This window comes from Pelecanus crispus, chromosome 8 (genome assembly GCF_030463565.1).
Source record: "Pelecanus crispus isolate bPelCri1 chromosome 8, bPelCri1.pri, whole genome shotgun sequence".
NCBI classification, from domain to species: domain Eukaryota; kingdom Metazoa; phylum Chordata; class Aves; order Pelecaniformes; family Pelecanidae; genus Pelecanus; species Pelecanus crispus.
The window spans coordinates 5,663,071-5,685,739 of NC_134650.1; the positions used below are offsets into that span (position 1 = coordinate 5,663,071).

At 44.3% G+C, this 22,669-nt stretch overlaps 2 protein-coding genes across 5 annotated transcripts in view; one reads left to right on the plus strand and one right to left on the minus strand.

The window, feature by feature from the left end:
* The first annotated feature begins 3,544 nt into the window (after positions 1–3,544).
* HNRNPAB (heterogeneous nuclear ribonucleoprotein A/B) overlaps positions 3,545–22,669 on the plus strand; it is a 28,911-nt gene continuing 9,786 nt past the window's right edge. For 2 of the 4 annotated variants that reach the window (XM_075715025.1, XM_075715027.1), the window contains exons 1-7: positions 3,545–3,833; positions 6,971–7,139; positions 7,226–7,384; positions 7,795–7,926; positions 9,732–9,840; positions 9,934–10,086; positions 10,165–10,249. In XM_075715025.1, coding sequence (XP_075571140.1) covers positions 3,577–3,833; positions 6,971–7,139; positions 7,226–7,384; positions 7,795–7,926; positions 9,732–9,840; positions 9,934–10,086; positions 10,165–10,235 — 1,050 coding nt within the window. In that variant the 5' untranslated portion in view covers positions 3,545–3,576 and the 3' untranslated portion in view covers positions 10,236–10,249. Of the gene's footprint in view, positions 3,834–6,970; positions 7,140–7,225; positions 7,385–7,794; positions 7,927–9,731; positions 9,841–9,933; positions 10,087–10,164; positions 10,250–10,504; positions 10,830–22,669 lie in introns of those variants that run through there. The other 2 variants (XM_075715026.1, XM_075715028.1) reach the window with 2 other exon arrangements.
* On the minus strand, positions 12,919–22,232 carry PHYKPL (5-phosphohydroxy-L-lysine phospho-lyase). Its single transcript, XM_075715023.1, has 13 exons — positions 22,174–22,232; positions 20,170–20,288; positions 19,152–19,311; positions 18,409–18,483; positions 17,461–17,548; positions 17,252–17,368; positions 16,945–17,027; positions 16,418–16,643; positions 15,995–16,149; positions 15,373–15,462; positions 15,020–15,150; positions 14,530–14,587; positions 12,919–13,102 (listed from the first exon to the last, which is right to left on the minus strand). Exons 1-12 carry the CDS (start codon positions 22,230–22,232, stop codon positions 14,559–14,561), a joined length of 1,332 nt encoding a protein of 443 aa, XP_075571138.1. The 3' UTR covers positions 12,919–13,102; positions 14,530–14,558.

Below are 22,669 nucleotides of genomic sequence, written 5' to 3' on the forward strand. Positions count from 1 at the left end.
ACATGTAAGGCATCAAACAGCTGTTACAGTGGGGCAACTGGGAATCACAGAGAGCCTTGGCAGTTGGGCACTGCTATTTGGAATTGCCAAAATGAGAGACTGAGATGGACCTGACCAGGAGAAATGGGCACTTGGAAAAGAGTACAGCTTTAAAGCTGTTAAGCAGGAAAAGGATAACAACGTGCCAAAGTACCAGTGAAGGGCTGTGAAAGGAAAGATGAGACAGGTTCAGGAAAGCAAGAGAAATGGGGGGGGGGGGGGCGGGGAAGAGAAAAGAAAGAAAAGGGAAACATATGGAGAAGTCGCAATGAAATGACAATCATTCAAGTCCTTAGCAAGGCTTGATGAAATACAAAGGAGCTGTCTGGGGCAGTGAATCTTGCAAGGAAATTAAGTAATAAATACATCATCAAACGCACTCAGGTTACATCCATCAGCTGAGCCTAAACTTACATGACAGACTCATATAAACTGCTGCCAATTTCAGTTTACTCTCAGGTGCTGGTCTCCAAACTTGTAATTGCAGCACAGATGTATTTCTGCCGTCAGCTGCCACAGCTGCACACATAAAATCCTGCAAAAGGAAGTTGGACAGGGCACGAGGGTGGTAGCATTTGCTGCTTCAGCCATCCCAGATCAACCTGCAAATATCAGTTTGGCTGTAGTCCCCTGTAGTGACTTAAGCAAACGTGTGATATTTTCTAATTGAAGCAGGCTAACAGCACTGTATAAATGAATGCAGTCAGCTGACAGACAGTGGCTTAGTTGTTTTTAATCACAAACCAGACCTTTTCGGTACAGACCTGATAGGTTTACAATCTAAGCCAAAGCTGCCTAAAAAAAGAAAATCAAAATAAGTTCTTGTGCTGGATGTGTGCTAAGTTCCTCTGAGATGGTATAAATTAGGATAAAGAATAGCTTCTGAAAATTTTCTTTGCTTCTAACATTTTATTTCAAGTTCAGTACAAGAAAAACAATTAAAAAAATATATTCTCATAAAGATGAGCATCTTTATCAGATAACATATACAACCTGTCCGGCGGACATTACAATTTTCAGGCGTACCGCGTAGGTACTCTTTGTACTGTCTTTACTAGACCTGACCTCATATAACATTGTTTCACAAACTTCAGCCTCAAGAGCTGGTTGTAGAGCTTGTCGGTAGTGTACCCTACCCTGTCAGCAGGCTAGTTGGAGATAAACATCTCTAAAGATAAAGTTCTGAGATGTTGTAGGTTGGGATGAAAGTGTGGCAGAATACTTACAAATTAATATCCATCACAGACAGAGCACCTGGCTGACAAATCACACCTATTACGCTATGCTCGTGTGTTCTTGAAATTACTTGTGTTGGGTACTTATTTTTAGATTGCTTTGCTACTTTTCCATTTGTGACCAGCAAAAATGTGGGTGGGGAGGGAAAATTTACAAAAGCAAATAGCCACTATGGCTGAGGATTTAAAATCCAGAAATTGTAAGAAAATCAGTTGCAATTCCAGTTACAAATATGAGGCAGTCTGGCTGCAGGTGTGTATGGGTACCAAAGCAGAAAGCTCAGCGTGGATCAATTACAGTGCAAGTACCACAAGCACCAAAGCAGAGTGGCTTGAAGTTCTTGGCTGTAGCAAGGGGCTGTTTTTCATACAAACTTCCAATACTAAGCACAATTTCCTTTTTTTTCTTCTTCCCCTTAAGATGTCTGGCTTATAGCCTGAACCAAGGGAATGTTTTTATTAAAAAAAAAAAAAGGCGGATCAGGCCCTTACTCTGAACAGACCATGTTGATTTTATTTCGTGTTCATCTTTAACGCTCTGCTGCTTGTACTGCTACAAAGCTTACAAAAGCAAACCTAATGTCCCGTTTTACCAAGTTCCTACTTCAGAAAATGAATTCTATAAAGGATAAAAAGTGCTCCAAAAGCAGTTCACTGAAGGACAACCTAGATCCTAGCCCAGATTACTTAACAACAGAATGGATCACCATTTATTTTTATTCACAAATAGCTATGTGCACTCCTTCTGAATTGTAACAGCAGATGAAAATATGCAAGCGGAGCCAGAGGAGATATTTGACAGAGGGTGGAGCAAGGAAGTAATAATGTATGCATTCATTACTACAGAAAGTTAGGTAATGTTATTTTTTGCCCACAAGCAAAGGACTTAACTTCTTTTTATTTTTATTTTTTTTTAAGATGTAGCAGTAAGCTTTGGCTGTCTATCCAAAAGCCAAACTCTGTCCCTTTGACGCGGGCAAACGGGGTATTAGGAATGGTATACTGTACAAGAATTTGAAGTATGATTACAAGGAGCCGTTGCCTTCTGCGCTTTTCACGCACGACTTTGTCAACAAGGCTGATACATCCTTGGGCAAAAGGAGCTGAGGCCTAGGCACGTGCTCAGGGCTCCAGCTCCCAGAGTTATGCAATATCCAAATCTAAGTTTCCATCAAAACCAACAAATTCTGGCCCTCTCGGTTGCAAAACCAGCGGAGCTGGAAACATTAAGTAAACCTCTCGTACCGGAGTAACTGACTCAGTGTACATACCACATCTTAAGTTAAACCAGGGCAACTCTGTCAGTAAATACCGCGCCCGAGTCCCGGTCTGTTTCCTAACTTCAACCGGGCGGGAGGGCCCCGAGGGCCGGGGCTGCCGCGGGAGGGCTCCGGCGGGGCCGGCGGGCCCGGGGCGGCGGGAAGGGCCCCCGCGGCGCCGCGCTCGGCTCCGCCGCGACTGAAGGGCGGGGGAGCGCTGGCGCTGACCGGCTCGCCCGGGCCCCGCTCCCTCAGGGGCTGGGCGTCCTCCCTGTCGCGCTTGCGATTTTCGAGAAGCGGCTGGCGAGGACGGTACCGCGCAACGGGGCAGCCGCCGGAGCGGGCCCTTCCCCGCCCGCCACACAGGGACAAGGCGGCGGAGCCGCGGGCCCCGAGGGAGGGCGGTGCTCCCCCGCGGCGCCCCGCGCCTCCCCGGCTGCCCCGGCGATAGCAGCGCGGCGGCCGCCCTGCCGCCCTCCTCCCCTGGCAGGCGGGCCGCGGCGAGCCGCCCTCAGCACCGCGGCGAGAGGCCTCTGCGCGCCTCGCCTGCCCTCCCAGGCCAGCCCGCGCCCGCGGGCCGCCATTCGCCGCGCCCCGCCCGCCCCCCGCGGCGGAGCCAACAGGAAGCGCCGAACGGCGTGACTGACAGGCGGCGCCGGCCAACGAGGAAGCGCCTTATTGCTATGTGGCTGAGGCTCCGGCGGTATAAAGGCGGCCACGCGTTAAGGCTCCGGGCCGGAGAGTACGTGTCTCGGGGGGAGGAGAAGGCGGCGGCGGGGCCGGTGCGAGCAGCCGAGCGCCGCGGGGAGGGGTGTCAGCTCCAGCGCCTGGGGGGATTTTAATCCGATTCCGGCCGGCCCGGATTTTATTGGGAGCGGGTTTTAAAGTGAGTACGAGCGGGATGGCGGCGGAAAAGGGGGGGAGGGGCGGGAGCGGACCGGATCAGACCGGCCCGGCGGGGGGGAGCCGCCTCGCTGACCCGCGGGCCGCGCTCGTCTCTTGCAGGCGCCTGTCGTCCCTCTCGCCTCTGCGGACGGGGCAGCATGTCCGAAGCGGAGCAGCAGTTGGCGGCCGCCGCCGGCGCCACCCAGAACGGGCACGAAGCGGCCGAGAGCGCCGGAGAGCAGCAGGCCGAAACCGGCGGGGCTCCGGCGGCGGGCGCAGCGGCAGCGGTGGCGGCGACGGCGGGAACGGCGGCGGCAGGAGCCGGACCGGCGGCGGGAACAGCGGGGGCGGCCGCCAGCCAGAACGGAGCCGAAGGCGACCAGATCAACGCCAGCAAGAACGAGGAGGACGCGGGGTAAGCGCCGCGCCTCCCGCGGCGAGCTGAGGCGGGAGCAGGCCGGGTGTTGTTCCCCCCCCCTTTCCCCGCCCGCCCCCGGGCGCCATGTGCGGCGGCGGAGCGCGGCCGCTAGGCCCCGCCGCGGCCCTTCGGCGGGAGCGGGAGCGGAAGCGAGCGGGCGGCTGGCGCGCTCCGCCGGCCTGGGCCCGCTCCGCCCGGCGGGGGAGGGCGGCGGGCGGCCCTGCTGCGGAGGGATCGGGCGGTGCGGCGGCGGCCGTGCAGCGGCAGCGCTTCCTTTGTTCTGGAGCTGCCTTTTGTTGGCGCCATGTGGTGGCTGGGGGAGGGGCGGGGAGCGGGCTCGGTGCCTTCCCCGGCCGTAAGATGGAAGGGGCTTCGCCTCGCCCCGCGCTCTCCTCGCCCCCGCTCCCTTTTTAACGAAAGGAGCGGGTGGAGGGAGTTGTTTTCTGTCGGGGGGTGGGCTGCTTCAAACTTTCGGCGGATTGCGTGACCGATCGCCCGCGGCGGCGGTGTAGGTGTTTTGTATAACGCATGCTTTAAAAAATAATACAAAAAATTAACCCTGGCTTTAGAAGCTAGTCGGAGTAAGCCAAGTATTTTTGGAGGGAGGGAAGGGAAAAACAGCCCGATTGAGGCGATGTGCGGTGCCTTTTAAACCAGTAAGAGCGATTTTGGTGTGCTGCTTGGCAGCATTGTCAGAAAACGGCTTATCTCTCGCGAGTGATTTCTGGAGCAGTCAGCGTAGTTTCGCTGTATTTTGGTAGTGGCATCCGTGTGTACAAGAGAGTCATTTCTTCCCTATCGTAGTTGGTCTGTTTATGAATATACATGCTTGCTTGTCTTGAAAATTACCTGCCTGTTTCTCAAGTGGGTCTGTGTGATTCAAGCTACCCCATGTATTAACTGGAACTGCCTTATCCCTGGGCCCTGAACCAGAGGGTCGGTTCCCTCGGGTTGAACAGAGCTGAAGCCACAGTAGCTTAATAGATTTTGGTTGTAAGGGGAGGAGCAAGACTTGCACAAGTTTTCTGTAAGCCAGGGCCGGATGTACCTTTTGCAGACACTAGAAGGATTGAGAACCAGGCCTTTTAGCTGTGTGCGAATTTTTGTTATACTTTTTTAGTATTCTGCCCTGAAAAGTGGGTGATACTCTTTCCTTTTCTTGCATAGGAGGTGACAAGTTTCAGCCCCAAATGCGTATGAAATGAAACTTATAAGAAAAGCAGTTATTTAGAGGGATTAACCTATGTGGAAAACTTAGCGCTGTGCTAAAACAAGAGCTGTCCAAGGCAGAGTTAAGGGTGCTGACATTAGAGTATTTTGTTAAGAGCTGAAACATGCTTTGATTTAGCTGCATTAATATACTCATGAGGAAAAAAAGAGGCTACATGTAAAGAGTGCAATTGTCCAGTTTGTGTGGCCTCTGAAGGCAAAGCCAAATACTAGGAATTTGGTCTTAATTTCAAAGGCTCTATACTGTGTTATTTAAATATGTGTAGGTATCAGTCACTCCAATTACAAAACAAAGGACTGTAAATTATGAAGTGCACTATCTACTGCTGTGGTAAGAGATGAATTTAGCATGTGGCAATATCTCTGTGTGTACCACAGCCCCAACTCGATGGCATAAAGCAGCTAAAGCTGCCTCCAGACAAATTCCTGTCACCCCTCAACCACTGAATTTCTCTTGATCATTCTGTAAGTGTAGTCAATGATGACAGGGTGTGCTGTGGAAAACCACTGTCGGTCTGTACAGATCATAGCAGTGGTGCTTGGTCAGTAAGCTGTTGTGATGAGAAGGAATCCATCAAGTTACCTTCCTTTCACCTGTTATTGAAAGGCTTAGTAAAGGCCTCTTCTGTAAGGCTGTATTGTAATAGCTGCAAGCACACTGACTTTACTTGGACCCTGTGTATCATGCTGCATTTGTCAGTTAAGAGTGCACAGCTTGATCTTCTGAAAAAAATAAGGCTTTACCCTACAAAGCATATGGTTTCATCCAGTTTAAGGAAAAAAGGCAAAAAAACCCTATAGCACATACAGTTTTTTTCCTTGTGTTGCCTTTTGAATATAAATGGATGCTCGTTCTAGCAAATCAAAGTTATGCATAAACAACAAAAGGCAATATTATTTAAACACAGTCTAGTTTATAAAGTGCTGCTGGCTTCTAGTGCCAAATCTAGGTTGCCTCTAAACAGAGTAATGACAACTTAAACTGCTTTAGACTATAGTTAGATAAAAAGGCCTGAATGCTTTTAAAAGCTTAGTTTGTTACCTTGGAAACTCTGAAAATAGAAAATACAGCCATGTTATTAATGTTTTCATTTGAAGTGAGGCATTTGAAAAGTGCTTTATTGACTGATCTAAGTTTTGTTTGTGTTAGCTTCACTTATGTATTGCGCTTCACTAGTATTTCGTTCTTTGAGATGCTTCAGAGCATAGTTGGTGTGGGAAAGTGGGCAAGGAAGTACTGCATTGGCCTTTCACGAAAGTAAAGACTAATGGTGGAGATACTCCTGTAGTACTGATGAAGATAGAACTAGGTTCAGTAACTAAGCAGGAAGAAGTGCACAACGCAGTAGTTAGGGCAGGTCCAAAGTCCCATCTGTCTTATGTGACTGTTCTCGGAGGTCATAGATACCCAGTTTAAATTTTGCAGGTTGTTCTTGGGACTAAAATTTTTACAGCCATTTGCCCAAATCCTAAAAGAGCTCAAGTATTTTGCTTTTGATGCCTTATTCTATCCTGAATGCTTTCAAAGCAATAGGAAACATCCTTTCTTTCCAAAAAATGAGTTGGCAGTACTTTGATAATCAAAACTGCTTTGTTGCAAGTAACAGAATACTGTTGAAAGAGTGTAAATTACTGGTGAGGAATATTTTAAGCAATTTTTACTGTTTCTTGTAGCCTGTAATAAACTTCAGGGTGCATTGTGTCACTCCCTCAAAAAGAGGAACCTTTGTGCACTCCTGTAGTATCACTGGCTTTTGACAAGATCCAAAAATGTTTAACTTCCAACAGTTGGTCCTGTTTCTGACAATGCTGCTGAGGTGTGTACCACTGTGAGCATCTTGCTGCATGTGCTTTTCTGTAGTACTTCCTGAACCTAAATAGCTCTTATCTCTTTGACATTTCAGGAAGATGTTCGTTGGCGGCCTCAGTTGGGATACAAGCAAAAAAGACTTAAAAGATTACTTCACCAAATTTGGTGAGGTAACTGACTGTACGATAAAGATGGACCCTAACACAGGAAGATCCAGAGGCTTTGGATTCATTCTCTTCAAAGAACCTGGGAGCGTTGAAAAGGTGAATTTAAGCTTTATATTTCAGATTCTTCACTTCTAGGGGAGCCTTTTTTCAGCTTGAGTTAATCCTATCAAACTATCTTTCAGGTTCTGGAACAGAAAGAACACAGGCTAGATGGGCGACTAATTGACCCCAAGAAGGCCATGGCAATGAAAAAGGATCCAGTGAAGAAAATATTTGTTGGTGGACTAAACCCAGAAGCCACAGAAGAGAAAATCAGGGAATACTTTGGAGAGTTTGGAGAGGTGTGTAATGTTAGTGAACACTGAAACATACAGCCTCCAGTTGCTCTTTAGTGTACTAATAATTTGCCAATTGCAAATGAAATTAACTTCAGATGTGTCAAGCCTTCTGTAACTGATCCAGAGGCTTCCTGTCTTGAGAGCAAGGAAGGCACATACTGCACTAGATGCTGCCATTGCTAGTTAGATACCCTTGTCTTTAAATCAAACCATTTTATCTGGTGTTAAAATTCTTTTTAAGAGCTGTAAAATTGAAACCTCTGGTGAGAAAGCCAATGTTTGTATAAAAAGAGTACTGTAACTTTGGTGTTGCATAATATGTGTAGATAGGAAACTTTCTGTTTTACTATCCTAAATGCCATGCACTTAACTGGCTAAAATACAAGTCTGAAAATAATATTTTGTGTCTTCAGATTGAAGCAATTGAACTTCCAATGGATCCGAAGACCAACAAAAGGAGGGGGTTTGTGTTCATCACTTTCAAGGAAGAGGATCCGGTGAAGAAGGTTTTGGAGAAGAAATTCCATAACGTCAGTGGAAGCAAGGTAGAAACTTTGACTTGTAAATTTTTGTCCAAGTTATTAAGTATAATACCACTACATCGATAATCTGAAAAAGATTTTGTAGACCTCTGATTTCAAGGTACCCAAATTACAATAAGGGCAGCTTGAAATTTACCACAGGGTTTTTCTTTGCCATAAGCTCAGTTGCAGAGGGTACCAAGGTTCTTTGCCAATACTTGTGGCTTTAATACTTGCTATGTTCTAGGGGCTTTTGTATGTAAGGTATCTAATTGCATTCATTAAATGCATGTGGAGAAACTGGCTTATTTATGTATCAGTCTAGCAATATAAGCCATTTCAACAGATACATACCTATTTTAAGCACAGAGCACTTGCATAAATTCAAGGCTTACAGACATGTAACTTTGTAAGCAGCTGGCTGAAACTGGCTCTGCCTGACATGGGGGCAGCTTCTGGTGTCTTCTCCCAGAAGCCCCCCCTGCAGCCCTCCCTGCTACCAAAACCTTGTAATGTAAACTCAATACAAGGATCCAGAGAGTAAATGTGTGCTTATGGCAACTTGTGCCTGGTCAGCTGGTTATGTGAACTACTGTAAGAGTGGTGTGAGATGCTCTGAACAGCTGACAGTGTTCATCTGTGGGAGTAGCTAATAGAAGCTCATGCATTAAGCTAATGAGAAGAGGACTGGAGGCAAATGATGTGTGCTGGCTGGAGGTATCCCTCTTCCCTTGCTCTGTGGCCAGTGCTGACCATAAGCTAACTTCAAAGCCCTATTAGATGTCGTCATGCTGTCTGACACAGTGACTTAGATTGCACTTAGCTTAAGACCGGTCTTGACAGAGTAAACTTTGGCAAAGCTAATGCACTGGTAGTTGTCAAGACACTGTGGTTAGCGATAAAGCTTGTTTTCAGGAGAGATGAATGCTTATGTGCCAAGGGAGCTGAGAAATCATACCTGTACCTTGTAACTATGGGTCGGTTTTGTGTCATAGTGATAATAAAAAGAGCATGTTACCTTAAAGCTCCCGTGGTGACGAATTCCAAGCCAGGCTTGCTCAGGTGCTGCTATCGCAGGGAGTTGTTCCTTTCCCAGCAGCAGTTTTCATCTTGGGCTGTGCACAGATTCAGGAACTAGGAAGCTGGCTGACAGCTTGAACCACAGCTTGGGAACCTGTCTCAGAAATGTCAGTTGTGGTCGGTTTTAGCTGTTCTTAGTATTTGATGATTTCAGGTGTTGGTAGGTGTACTGTACAGTCCAACACAGATGCTCAGTGTGTAGAGTGTATGAAGGCTGCCAGGAAAACTCATTCTGGTGCATTTCTTGGAGCCTTGTTCATTCTGTGCAGCTCAGGTGAAATGGTCTAATAGCAACAGCCTTGTCCTGGAGGTTGTGCCAGGATAGAGGGCAGCCTTGTGGCTCCTGCAGTGCGGTGGCTATGCTGAGGTGGCCTCAGCACCTCTTCCACAGCGGACTTGATAGTAGAGAATAGGCAGTATTAACATACTCTGAAAGCAGTGGCCTAGGTGGTAGGGTCAATAATGGCTAACAAACTTTCTCTTCCATGGGGAAGTTGGTGGTAGGGAATTGGCAGTATAAAATTCTCTGAAAGCAGTGCCCTGCTTTGAATGGCCAACAGTGACTTAACTTTGCCCGGATGGCACAATAAATCAGACGCTTCTGGATATGCATTAGTCCTGGTCGCCTGACTGAGCACAGCACGTTTCCCTCCTTTGCCTCCAGAGTAACCTCTGGCTTTCCTAGGTGGTTAGGTTGGGTGCTGCTGCTATAAGACAGTATACACACTCTTCCTTTTTTTTATTTTCAGTGCGAGATTAAGGTAGCACAGCCAAAAGAAGTATACCAGCAGCAACAGTTCAGTAGTGGTGGAGGAAGAGGTAGCTATGGAGGAAGAGGCAGAGGTGGAAGAGGCGGCGGTAAGTACTACACGCACTACTTTAGTATGGACACATTCTAAATAAGTTGTGTGTACTAAAATGGGATTTTGTGGATGGTTTTCCCTTCTATAGCTCAAAGTCAAAATTGGAATCAAGGTTATGGCAATTACTGGAACCAGGGTTATGGGAATCAAGGATACGGCTATCAGCAAGGTTATGGTGGCTATGGAGGCTATGATTATTCAGGATATGGGTATTATGGATATGGACCAGGCTATGATTACAGTAAGTAAAGAGAACTGTATTGGGTATAAGCAAGCGTAACTAATTAGCAGTTTAATGCATTTGTCTTCTTGTTCATAGGTCAAGGCAGTGCAAATTATGGGAAGACACCAAGACGTGGTGGTCATCAGAATAACTACAAGCCATATTGATCAAACTTATTCAGGTATGCAGTGGCATGGTCTCTTTTGGAAAATGACTGCATAGGTTTTGTATACAATGCTGTAGATGGCTATTTCAGTTCTGTACCAAATTTAACTTTACAATAAATTTCTATGGCCTGTTAAATGTGCATCTTACTTGGAAGAGCTCCCTGGAAATGTTTTACATGTTTAATACTTACAGATAACTAGTTGTCTAGACAGTGTGGTGTGTAAATTTCAGCCTTGCTGAAGATATTAATTAATGATTTTATTAATAGGTTAAACTGAATCTGATTTTGAGGGTCTGCTTAAAGCTGCAGCTCTGCATCTAGGGACTGCCTCTTGGAGTTAACTATGGACTCTGCATTACTCCAGTTGTACAGAATGAGATGCATCTTAGGGAACCAGTGTCACTTTCCACCTTTTTATTTTGTATTGTTTTTGTGTCATACATTTCCTGTAATGGAAGTGTTAATTTTACTGTACTTTTTGGTACCTTTTTGGAATCTAATGTATTGTAAGGTATTTTACATGTGTTCTGATTCACCATGACATGGATATTGAAGCTATCCTAGCTTTTGAAATAAAAAAGGCGTAATCTAGTGTCTTGTGCCATTCTTCAGCTTATGTATTAGTAAAATGCCAGTATACTGTTCCCAGAAATTAGTTCATGGCAGTACCTGGATAGATGAAGAGTTGTGATGAAATGTTTTTAATCTTAAAACTAGAAGGCTGTATTGGTAGTTGTGCTCATGTGCAGTTAAGTGGCAGCTAAAAACTGCAGGCACTTCTGCCTGGAGGTTATGGAAGAGAACTCGGGTGGAAGGCCCCAGCTGTTGTGGAGGCTGTGCTGGCATGCTGGTGGCTCATCTTCTAGAGAAGTACAGAGGCTCAGTGTAACTGTGTTAGTGTCTGCGTGGCAGGGCTCTGCCAGGAGGAGCCAGAAGAGGCATAGGTTTCAGGTAGGGCTAGGAGGTCTAGATGGCATTGCAGGAGGAAGCGAAGAGGTGTGCAAGGAGCTAGCTGCTCTTTCACGTTTCACTGTCTTGAGTCTGAGACTTTTCTACAGGTTCTTAATAGTATGTATACCTGCCTTGAAAGACAGGTTAGATGTTAAATTACCAATGCAAAGTCTGAATTTTTGCAGCCTTTTTGCATATCAGAAAAGGCTAAGGAACTTCCACGAAAGTTGTGGGAGGAAAACCAACAAAGCTGCCTCTAAAGAGGCAGCTCTTTCTCTAGAGATGAGTGACCAGCTGGAAATATGCTCTCCTTTTTTGACTAGTTTACCACTATTTTAAGGCAGTAACTTATCATGTGATTGCCTGTCTTGCTGCAGAATAGGCCCAATCTCAGGTTTATAAATAAGTAGCAAGTGCTGCTGCACAAAGTAAACTTCTAATCTTTGTTGCGGTAATCAATTTGATTTTTACTTTCCTCTTAAAAGGTAAAGTCTGACAATTTATTTCTTGTAATAAATTCTATTTGAACAAATGGGAACCAGAAGTGGGATCAAACCAAGTAACTAAGGCAAGACATAAGCAGATGTTACTAGTGACCTTTTCACTTTTTTTAACAAGGGATGCAGTTATTCCTGCAGGTACTATATGTGCTGCTCCCTGCTGGCTGTCCTTGAAAAGAAAAGCTTGCTGTAAAGTTAGAAGTCTGTAAGACTTTTCTGGGGTTAAGTGGCCATCTTGAGTATAAAACAGATGCAGCAGACTTTAAATCTGATAGTTGACATGACAACTTTACAGCTGGAGTATGTAACCTAATGCCCAACTTGCAAATTAAAAAATTGCAGACCACTGAAACATGAGTACAGTATTTAAAAGTATTACTGTCTCAAGATTTAAAATTGAAATGCTTTACTGCATCCTTTCACTTGTTTTCTTACGAAGTAAAGGGTAGCAGAATATTTTTCTAGCAAACAGTTTGCCGTCTGACAGGGAATTTGCATAGTATCAGGACTGTACTGCTGCAGTATTTCTGGCGAGTGTGTTAGCAATAGTTTGTCAGCTGGCTGTTACGTTGGTGCTCTTTGGAAGTAGGTTCTCAGGTAATGCATCCTTGACAGGTGCTGTGGCCTTAAGCAGAAATTGAGGATATTGGTACTTAAATGCAGAGCTGGCTTTCCCTGCTTTGCATGAAAAGTTTGTGATACAAAGAACACGCAATTAATTGCCTGGTGAAAGCAAGGGCTGGTATGCAGGGTTGTTGCTTATGGCTGTAATGTACTCTTAATTTGCTAATCCTACTTGGATATTTCTTGAGGACAGAATATTTCTTAAGAACCGGTTTGGGAGCCATGGCCCTCAGCTGTCTGTTCCTCATGCATTTGATGTTATGAATTTGGGACTGAAGCTTTTGACTTAATCTGGTCACTGAGACGGTTTGTTGGATATAGTGCTACTAGGGACCTTGTTATGAAACTGGCTACTGAAACTGGTCAGAGGAGCCTGGGAAGGACTGTGTGTACTGGCAGCTAGAATGGCGTTTGCATAGGCAGCAGCAGATATTAAAAAAAAAACACAACAAAAAATCCCCCATTGGCTCATCTTAATTTTCAAAAAGTCATAACCTGAAAGCATGAATTTAGAAAATGTAGTTTATAGTAGCTACTAGAAATACATTCCTTTATAATAAGTTTTAGATATGCTGTTTTAAATAAAAACCAATTCCACACTTCTGCCAGAGTTGGAACAAGCTCTTGTAAAATTTATTTCTCCTAAAGCTTTTACTAATAACAAGATAACTGAAAATAGCAAAATCAAAGGTAACTATCTGGTCTAAGGCATGCTAGGATGAAGATTAAATGTGCATTATTATAGTAGAATAATGTTTTGTAGTAGTAGATCTTGAATGTTGTTTGAAACCTATGGAAAGAAAATAATGTTACGGGTTTTTTTTTTTGTAAAAGCATCATTAAAAAGAATCTACTTCATTGCCTCATTTTCACTTACATTACATGTAAGTGTCATACTAGTGCTGTACTTAGTTAAGAGGGTTTTTGCATTCTTGGTTTCCTGTAGAAAATAAAGGCATTTTTCTTGCTCAGTTTAGATTGTAGACAAGAACGTTAAGTCAATAGGCCTCTTAAGTTAAACTAGTGCTGTTGAGTAATCTTTCTGTTCTCAAGAATAAGTAGTACAAACAGCTGTATGTCTTTCCATTAACTTGCTAAATAAAATATTAACACATTTTTCTCATGCCTGCTATACTAATATTGCACTGAACTAAAAGCATGTTTCTCCTTAGCTCAGGGCCATAGCACTGTGGATCCAGTATGGTGGTTGAGGCCACCAATGATGACATTAGGTACCTTCCTGTCCAGGTACCTAGAGTTTTATTGGGCACTTGGTTTAAAAAACACTTGGTTGTCTTTTTAGTCAGAGCAGGTTGAAGGAGGACTAAATGTACCAAAGGGTGTTGTTATCAAGGTGTTAACTGTGAGTGTACACTGTGCTCACGAGTGTGCAGCAAAATGAGTTGCAGCTAGATGGTCTCTGTAAGCAAGCTACAGAGGGACCTCAACAGATACTAAGATTTACAAGGCTTGGAAGACTTAACAGGACTTGGTCTTACTGATGCCCACAAACTTCTGAGTATAGGGGTAAATTGATGGTTAAGTGAGAGATAACAGCCATGAACCTGAAATGATCCTGTGAAGTAGTCAAAGATGCTCAAGAGAACAGAAGGCAATACTATTTCAAAGTCAGATGTTCAGTAAAACAGGAGCTACAGTAGTAAAACTGCTGTTGATAGCTCTTCATAAAGCTGTTAGCATAAGTGGAGGTTCCCAAATTGTGGCATGCAGAATGTACAGTGTTCCTGCCCTTAAGGGCAGTTAAGGGGGGACTTGCTGAGTAGTAGTTACGCAGCTGGAACAGCTTCTGTCTGGAGACTTAAGGCACCGAGTAGCTAGCACAAAAGCTATGGTTTTTGTTGTGATGTGCATGTCATTTGCATGCCAAGGGTTAAACCCAGTCACTCCTAAAGCTTCCCAGAAAGCATAGCATGCTCTAGTGGTAGGCATTTCTGGGACGTGTTGGACCTAGCTTGCAAACAAATGAATACATATAGTGTTACTAGAAGTGTCAGACTCTGATAGAAGGTAGCTGTGAATGCCAGAGGTACACAAGCCTGGTCCATGCTTCTAGATGGCCAGAAATTCCTGCAAACTAATTTCAAGTAAGAGCATCTCTGAGGAAACTTGGTCCTGCACTGCTGCCAGTGACAATGCTTGTGGTTATGTTCAAGAACCTTGGCTTTTAAATAGTAAAGGGTGAATATAGATAAATACCTGCTCAGGTAGAACCAAGTGGGTGTTTTCTATTGCTTCAGACATTCTTTTTCCATATCTGGAAAGAGAAAAGTAACAAACTCATGACTTTGAGACAAGTTTTTGGACTAACTTGGTTAATACTGAGTGTGCAGAAGTTGTATAAAAAGCTAAAGCAGCAAATGCGCACAGATTAGGGCTGTCAAGAATGAAATTTGGACAGCTTTTATCAGTTCCCCTTGTACAGATGGGTAAACGCTTCAACCTCTGCCAAAGCAAAGCTATTTTAAAAGGCATATGCATATGTGGAGTAAATAGTTTTGTTAGAGAACTTTAAAACAGAGTAATTTAGAAGTGAAGGCTAAACTTGCATTGACTAAGACTCCTTTTCCTATGTGCTCAGCATCTACCATCTTGGTTCTATTTTAGCACTTCTGAAAAGCAGGCTGGGCACTGACTTTAAGGCAGTCCAACAGCAACTCTCTATAAGGCAGTTTTTGATCTGTACTACCTGTTAGTAGTTTGTCAATTGTGTCCACAACAAATTTTGCATCCTCCATACTGAAGCACATCGGAGGCTTGAATTTAAGCACGTTCCTTCCTGGCCCGTCTGTACTCAGTAGAATATATTCTTCCTTAAGTCTGGAAAGAGCAATAACAAAGAATTATGTTTACCTTTGCATGTAGTTCAGAAAAACACTTAACAAGCATCAGCATGCAGGCTGTACAAACAATGCCTTTCTGCACTGACCGGTTTCTTTTTCTGCCAGTTGGCTATATTTTAACAACTGTTGAGTGGCAAGGTTACTTTGTAATTGTGTGCTTGCCTCCCACATTGAGGAACTACATGATTGTCCCTTGTACCTTCTTATTAGATACTCTGCTTCTGCTGTGGCTGGGGTCCTTTCTGCTTGATCCTTGATTAAGTCCACTCCAATGAATAAGCCAGAACCCCTTTAAATGAAATAAAAATAGTCAGTTTGTGTCAGAGGAAGGAACTGCAAGTGAACTAAAAAAACCGAGAAGGGTTTTTGTGAGACCAAACCCTTGCTGCATGAGAATTACCTGATGTTTGGCTAGTGATAGGAAAGGTATTGCTGCTCTGAAGAAATGTAGTAAATACAGTGCAGACTTTTATCTGCTCAGAATGCCAGTATGGGACACAATGTTAAACATATTTTCCATCCAGCTCATTAATTCTGGTCTTTGCGCACTTGAAGTAAGACAGGAAAGTGAATTCCTTTAGCAACTAATAAATCAATAAAGCAGTACTGGCCTAGAATGGCAAAGTATGTCAGACTTCTGGTAAGCTCAATTTTGTTTTTATCTAATGATAAAATGATAATAATCACAGGCTGGTGATTTTTGCTGAAAACACAGATTTAATTATATTGTTTTTTTAAAAACCACATCAGTTGGACTTGAGTTGTTTGACTGACTGAACAAAAAAAAAAAGCAGCTAAAAATGTAAGGAAGGCACTGATACCTGACATCACCAATGATGGGATGCTTGATTTGCTGCTCCTTGAGTAGCTTCATCAAGAAGTTTCCTACTTCTGTGGCATGAGCCTGAAGGTGTTCCTTCTCAATCACATCTAACACAGCTAATCCAATTGCACATGAAACAGGGTTTCCTCCAAACTGAGTTCAGGAATAGAACACAGGTAGCCAGGGAAAAGGAAGAAAGATGCAATCTTGTCACTGAAAGTGTAGCCTCAGTCATACAATGAGCATACTGCTGTTTATATTGGATGGAGCCAGTAAACAGAAAGTTATATACTAGAAAGGTACGCATAATATAAACAGTAACTGTGTGGGTGATAAAGATTAATAAAAATGCTGCATGATTATCTAATTTTAATACTTAGACTCCTGTAGAGATGGAGAGTTTGGTCAACTTTTTACTTACTGTATTAAAATACTCTACTCCTGTGGCTGCAAATGCTTCTGCAATTTCTTTTGTTGTTGCTACACAGGCAATAGGGTGCCCATTTCCTATTGGTTTCCCCATAGTGACAATATCGGGTATAAAATCTTCTCCTTGAAGCTGGAATGCCCAAAAGTGCTTGCCAACCCTGCCAAAGCCAACTTGAATTTCATCAGCAATAAATACACCTCCTGCCTTGTGCATGTGCCTGCAACATAACAGATTTTATTGTCTCTTAAGAGGAAAACAGAACATAATATTTACTGTTTAAGAACATGCAGAAAGCATTACTCTGCAAGCTTCCAGGAAACAAACTTGTACAGGCCTGTATTCTATATCATGTGTTTAGAAGTGGGTCTTTGCCATACAAAGTTTACATTGTAACATGAAGGCATAGGCCGCTTCCTGCCTTTCAAGCTATATGCTACAGCAGGCAGAGAAGTTCTCCATCACCTGTATTTAGCAAGTATGGTAAATTTAAAAAGTTAAGATAATGAATGTCCACTTACGCTGCAACCTTCTGAAAATAGCCTGCTGGTACAATGATTTGACCACCCACGCTTGGCAGAGATTCAACAAAAAATGCAGCAATCTGAAATACATGTAGCATGTAATGTTTTGAACCCAGTATGGAAAGTTGTGGAAATTGTATTAAGAGTTAGCAAGCTCTTTGTCGTTAGATGGTTCTTGCATGATTATGTGATCTTTGCTTTATGATAAGTCCATACCACTTAGCTCAGCAATCCTGAATGGCATTGACAGCCAGCCATGCTCATTTCTAAGGCAAGAAAAATGGGTGAGGAAATAACTTTTTACCTTTCTGCCTCTCTTATGTGCTTGCTCAATAATATTTTTCACTTCATTAGCATAGGCTGTTACTGAATCTTCATGGTCTTCTCTGTAAAGTCCTCTGTATGTGTCTGGAACAGGAGCCTATGCAAAGGAACATTCATATATTCAGTATATATTAAGTAAGACTTCATTAAAGTGACAAGTAGTTGATAGGTACAGACTGAAGTACATACCACGTGGACCCATTCCTTTTGTCCTTCTAGATTTCTGAATTTATATGGGCTTATGTCAATCAAGGATGTCAGATGTCCATGGTAAGCACTTAAAAAACAATTAGCAGAACTAAACAGTAATTTCCTCAATAGCAAGAGTTATTTAGGATTAGCATTACTGATAGCGGAGGAGTAGCTAGGCTCTGTCACCTGGGGGGAATACACAGTCAGTCACACTTAAGCTGAGAAAAGCTCTGAGATTTCTATCGATTAACTTAGTAGTATTCAGATTTCTTTTGCACATCTGAATATAGGGGATGCAGGGGGAACAGTACTCCTTGTCACTGGTTTGCCAGGGCCAGTGACTAGAATCACAGCAGTGTAAGTCATAAGCAGTATTACAAGACTGCAGAACGTGGGAAGGGATGTGGCTGGCCTACTTCTAAATATCCTCCAACGATGGAGTTTCCAGTCTCTCTGGGCATCCCATTCTAATATTTGACCATCTTCGTGGGAAAAGAGCTTTTCCCTATGTCTCATCAGAATTCTTCAGGTTTCAGCTTCTGTCCGTTGTCTTTTTTTCCTGTCACCATACATCTTCAGGCCTGGCTCCATCTTTTCTGCTCGTTCCCATTAGACAGTTGTAGTTACAGTAAGATCTCCCTCTAGCTGTCTCTTACAGCTGAACAAATCCAATTTTCCTAACCTCTTATGGCTCCCTGCCCATCATGGCAGGCCACTGCCTGCTTCCTTCCAGTATGTTAATGTCTGTTGCATACTGGAGAGCCCAACCTGGACACAGTTCTCTGGGCTGGTCTCACAAATACTGAACAGAGAGAGAAAAAATTATTTCCCTCAACTTCCTGGTTACAGTCTTTCCACTAGAACAGGTTTTCAGAAATCCTCTGACCACAGACCAAAACTGATTCTTGTACCCCATAGTAGATAAAATAAAGATAAAATACTTACTGGTCTAAAACTATAACATCTTCATGTTTTGTATACTGGCGTGCCAATCTTAGGGCAAGATCATTAGCTTCAGATCTACAATTGAAAAATTTGAGAAGTGTTTCATTGCAGATGTCTGAGTTTTGAAATTCTGACCTCCCTTGCAGTGCTGTTTGCATCTGCAGAGAACAGACAGAACTTGATGCGTGTTACTCACAGGTCCTTTAGTAATCAGCACTCATTAGGTAGGACTGTTCACCAGAACAGAATCCATCTTAAAAAGCTGGAGTACATTTGGAAACAGTTCTTTTTCTTTGGGCTTTTTTTTTTTTTTTTCAGCTGTAGCTTGCTTGGGAACAAAACCCCTGCCCCAAGCAGAAATATGCATTGTTGCATTTAATTTAATTTTGGTAATAGAAGTAATTCCCTGTTTAGAAGACAAGTCAAGTCAGACCAGAAACTAACACAGTAAATATTTACATTAATGTTTTGTGGTCTGAGGCCTTCTAAACAGAATAAAACCCTTCTTAAATAAAGTGCTAGTTTATTTTCCCAATAGAAAGCTGGCTAAACATGAACTTCAGAGTCACTGAAGCTCTAAAAAGGACCACAGTTTCTTAAAAAATGAAAACCTCAAACCATGTTTTTTGTCAGTATCTAGTCACCCACACCAGATACGCAGTTGGCTGTTGATAATGAAGTATTTTACTTATCTGTATATAACTAGGGAAAACAGAGTATCAATTCTCATATACCTCACTTACCCTGAATTCAGAAAATAAAAGACGCATAACTTCTCAGGTAGCGTTTTTGAAAGTCTTTCTGCATAATCGACCAAGTTGTCATGAAGATAACGAGAATTTGTATTTAACAATTGATTTTGTTCATGGGCTGCTTTTACTATATCAGGGTGACAGTGTCCAACTGCAAGAGAGAGTGGAGAATGGTTTGAGAGTTCTTCCATATTATGCGTGGTGTTCATTAACTAATGCACACTGACTTGCCACTCAGATTTCTCTATTAGCACAGAGCTATCGGCACTGATGATCGTATATCATCAGCGGGGCATTAATGATATTGTCAGCAGAAGGCAATGTCAGTATGCCTTGAAAGCTTTCACTTGAAACTTTCTTTTTTTGCTCAGAAAGTTTGAAATTGCCTGTTACTGTGTTCTGTGGTTTGTAGTTGAATACTGGAAATGGATATCCTAAAACAATAGTGTCTAATTTTGTATTTGGATTTAGGCATTTGAATAATTCAGGTAGGGGTTTGGGTATGCGCAGGTAAGCTTTACCATCAAAGAATTATTAGCCCTGCTAGGGAGCTAGTGACAGCACTGACCATTTAGAGAGATTTCGAGTATTATAAGAAAGAAACAGCTACTTCATAATATACAAATAAGGCACCACACTGAGCAGCAATCCTGTGACAGTACCCTTAGCAGTAACTTTCACAAATACAACAAACTGTCAAGCCATTTGTTAGTCTTGCAGTTAGGTGCTTTACTTGAGCTTTCATAGAAAAAGAAAAGAAATTGTAAATTTTAGATAAGTATGTTTCTAGGAAGACAGAAGAGGAAGCAAGTCTGGAAAGCACATTCATGCGCACAGAAATTCAAATATGAACTGTAATTTCCCAAACTATAGGCTCAAGAGAGGTTTCTTCCACTTTTCCAATTAAATAACTCCTCCCGCAACACAATGCAACAGAGGTAAAAAGTACTGATTGTTCCTTGTTCTGCTTAGGAAAACATGGTATCAAATAACATTACTTTCAACTTACCATGAGCAACGTTATTTATGCAGTCAAGGTACCGTCTTCCATTCTCATCATACATATACTGGCCTTTTGCCTTCACGATCTTCACCGGGTCATTAGAAAAAAACAGCTTGCAAGAAGAGCTACAGCAAGCACCAGAAAGCAAAATAAATCTTAGTGAATCCTAAAAGCAACATTTTATTTGCTGTATTTTTTTCAGTTCAGTCAGTTAATCAAGAGAAAGACACTTTCCCCATTTGCCAGCACACGCTGTTATCCTACTTCTGGCCCCTAGAAACAAAGCCTGGGATGGGGAAGAGAACAGGCCTTGTGCTCTAAATCAAGTCAAACGTTCTTAGACATGCAGAGAAAAAAAAACACGCTCCAGAACTGAAAATCCTTCGCTAGGAATCTAATCACAGCACACAGATAGGACTTCCCTCTGCAGACAGTTTCATCCAACCTGAACTACGGTTCCTTACTGTCTACGCTATCTGCCCTTCGTGTTCTTGAAACCCTCTTTGGTGCCTTCCTCTTACCTCGTGATCGTTTTTATTCTGTTCTTGCTAAGCTCTTGATTTTCCAGATAGCACGGTGCGGGTGATTGTTAGGTCTGTATAGAGCTTCCCTAACCTTAGCTGAAACAACTTTGAGTGATTTTATAAGGCTGGGTCCACTTAAGCGCATTCGTTTTGTTTCAGTTTTTAAATAAATTGCCAAACAAGTAAAATTGAAACACATGTCTGCCTAAGGAGGAGTTGCAGAGATTTTGACTCTGAAAGAGCAATGCCAAACTTACATGCTTCATTTAGTAAAAGATTGCTTATACAGAAATAAAATAATCTGACCGTAAGGACAAAATCATTGTCAAATGAACATCAAAAGACAATGAGCAAATGAGAAATTGCTTCAGTATCCCTCCCCTACAGGAATCCTATACTTCCTGCGTGAGCTGGCAGTAGAATGGTAAAACAGTCAGGTTTGGGGTTTTTTTTGTATGCTTATCCTGACTGTTCAACAGATGCTAAGAAAGCACTTACAGAGGCTGGGTCTTGTTCCCAGTGGCAGGGCAAAGTTACAGGAAGAGTAAATACACAGAGTGGCATTCTCTAGGTTTGTGCAACGGGCACAATTCTCTCATTCCAGCATTTACTTTCAGCCCAATTTCTGGATTCACAAAACATATAAAGATAAAAAGTAGCCTTGGTTTTGATTTTTTTTTTTTTTAAATGTATATCAAAAAGGTACAATAGGAAAGCATTCCCACAGTTAAATATAACAGTTCCGCTGCCATTCCTGGTAGCAGTCTGCTGAATTAAGAATTTTTTTTTTAGGTCAGTTGAAGCAACACGAGTAATCGGAAGTTTAGAACTGAGTCTCACACTTAATTTTGTCAAACTGGGCAGACATATGTTGTTAATTCTGTCAGTTTTTGGTGTGCTAAGTTTTCCGAAAGGCTGTACTGCCAGCGCAGCAGGCCAGCTGCTGAGGCTCCGCAGCGGTGCAGGTGGGGTAGGTTCAGCGCAGCTAAGCCCACAGGAAATGCTCTCTAAGCAGTTTAAACTTTAAACAGGCACGCTGGGTATCATACAGGTTTTATACTTTAGTTTCATAACCCCACCTCCTTGAGAAATGCTCATTACCGTTAATTACACCAGCGAAAAAGTCAGACTTTGCACGCTGACAGCGCTGACTTTGCCCCGCGACATTGGTAGTTTGACCCTAAATTCTGGCGAGGCAGGAACTGGGTTGCTCCAGCCCCGGGAGCGATGGCGGTGCCCGAGGGCCGGGCTCAGGGCCGGGCTCGGAGCCGCCGCGGCCGACGGGCCGGGGGAGCGTGTGCGGGCGGCGGGGGCCGGGCGGCGGGGCCCCGCGGCGGCCGCTCCCAGCCTGGGCCCGAGGCCGTGGCGCCCGCAGCGCCGGGGCCGGCGGGACGCGGCCCTGCAGCCACGTCAGGGGCCCCGCGGCGGGACGGGCGGCCCGGCGGCTCTCCCCGGCCGGAGGGGCGGCGCCGCCCGCGGCACTTACCCGATGAGCTGCCGCCGCAGGGCCAGGGTCTCCTGCCGGGAGCGCTGCGCCGGCCTCATGGCCGCTCTCGCCGCCTCCGAGGCGCCCGGGCCGGGCCGGGGCGGTGCCGCCTCCCGCGGAGGGCGGCCCGGGCCGGGGAGGGGCCCCGCCGCTGCGGCGCCCCCTGCAGGCGCAGCGCTGCCCGCGGGACCCGGTGCTGCCGGTGTGCGCCCGCGGTACCGGTGAGCGCCGAATTCACGGGGGGGGGGCGTGCCTTACCCCGACGTTTAGCCGAAGCTGCACAGGGGCACACGCGTGTCTGCTGCAGCAGCGCTGTAACTGCGCACCTCCCTTACCACAGAGCCCAGCCCCGACCCCCAGCCGCTCCCAGCCAACGTCAAACGTAGCTTTAGGCAAGCTGACCTCCCGAGTAGCACGGTAACTCACCAGTGCTTTCGGGCTCCTCCGGCTGTACGGCTGGACTCTTCGCTTACAGCATCAGGAGCGGCGACTTCAT

Excerpts from the sequence above, each read along its gene's own strand:
- PHYKPL (XM_075715023.1), bottom strand. The coding sequence starts at position 22,232 with ATGAGGCCGGCGCAGCGCTCCCGGCAGGAGACCCTGGCCCTGCGGCGG. Across the intron at positions 17,028-17,251 it reads CACATAAGAGAGGCAGAAAG|ATTGCTGCATTTTTTGTTGA; the intron begins GTAAAAAGTTAT and ends CATGTATTTCAG. Across the intron at positions 15,463-15,994 it reads CCCATCATTGGTGATGTCAG|GGGTTCTGGCTTATTCATTG; the intron begins GTATCAGTGCCT and ends TTTCATTTAAAG.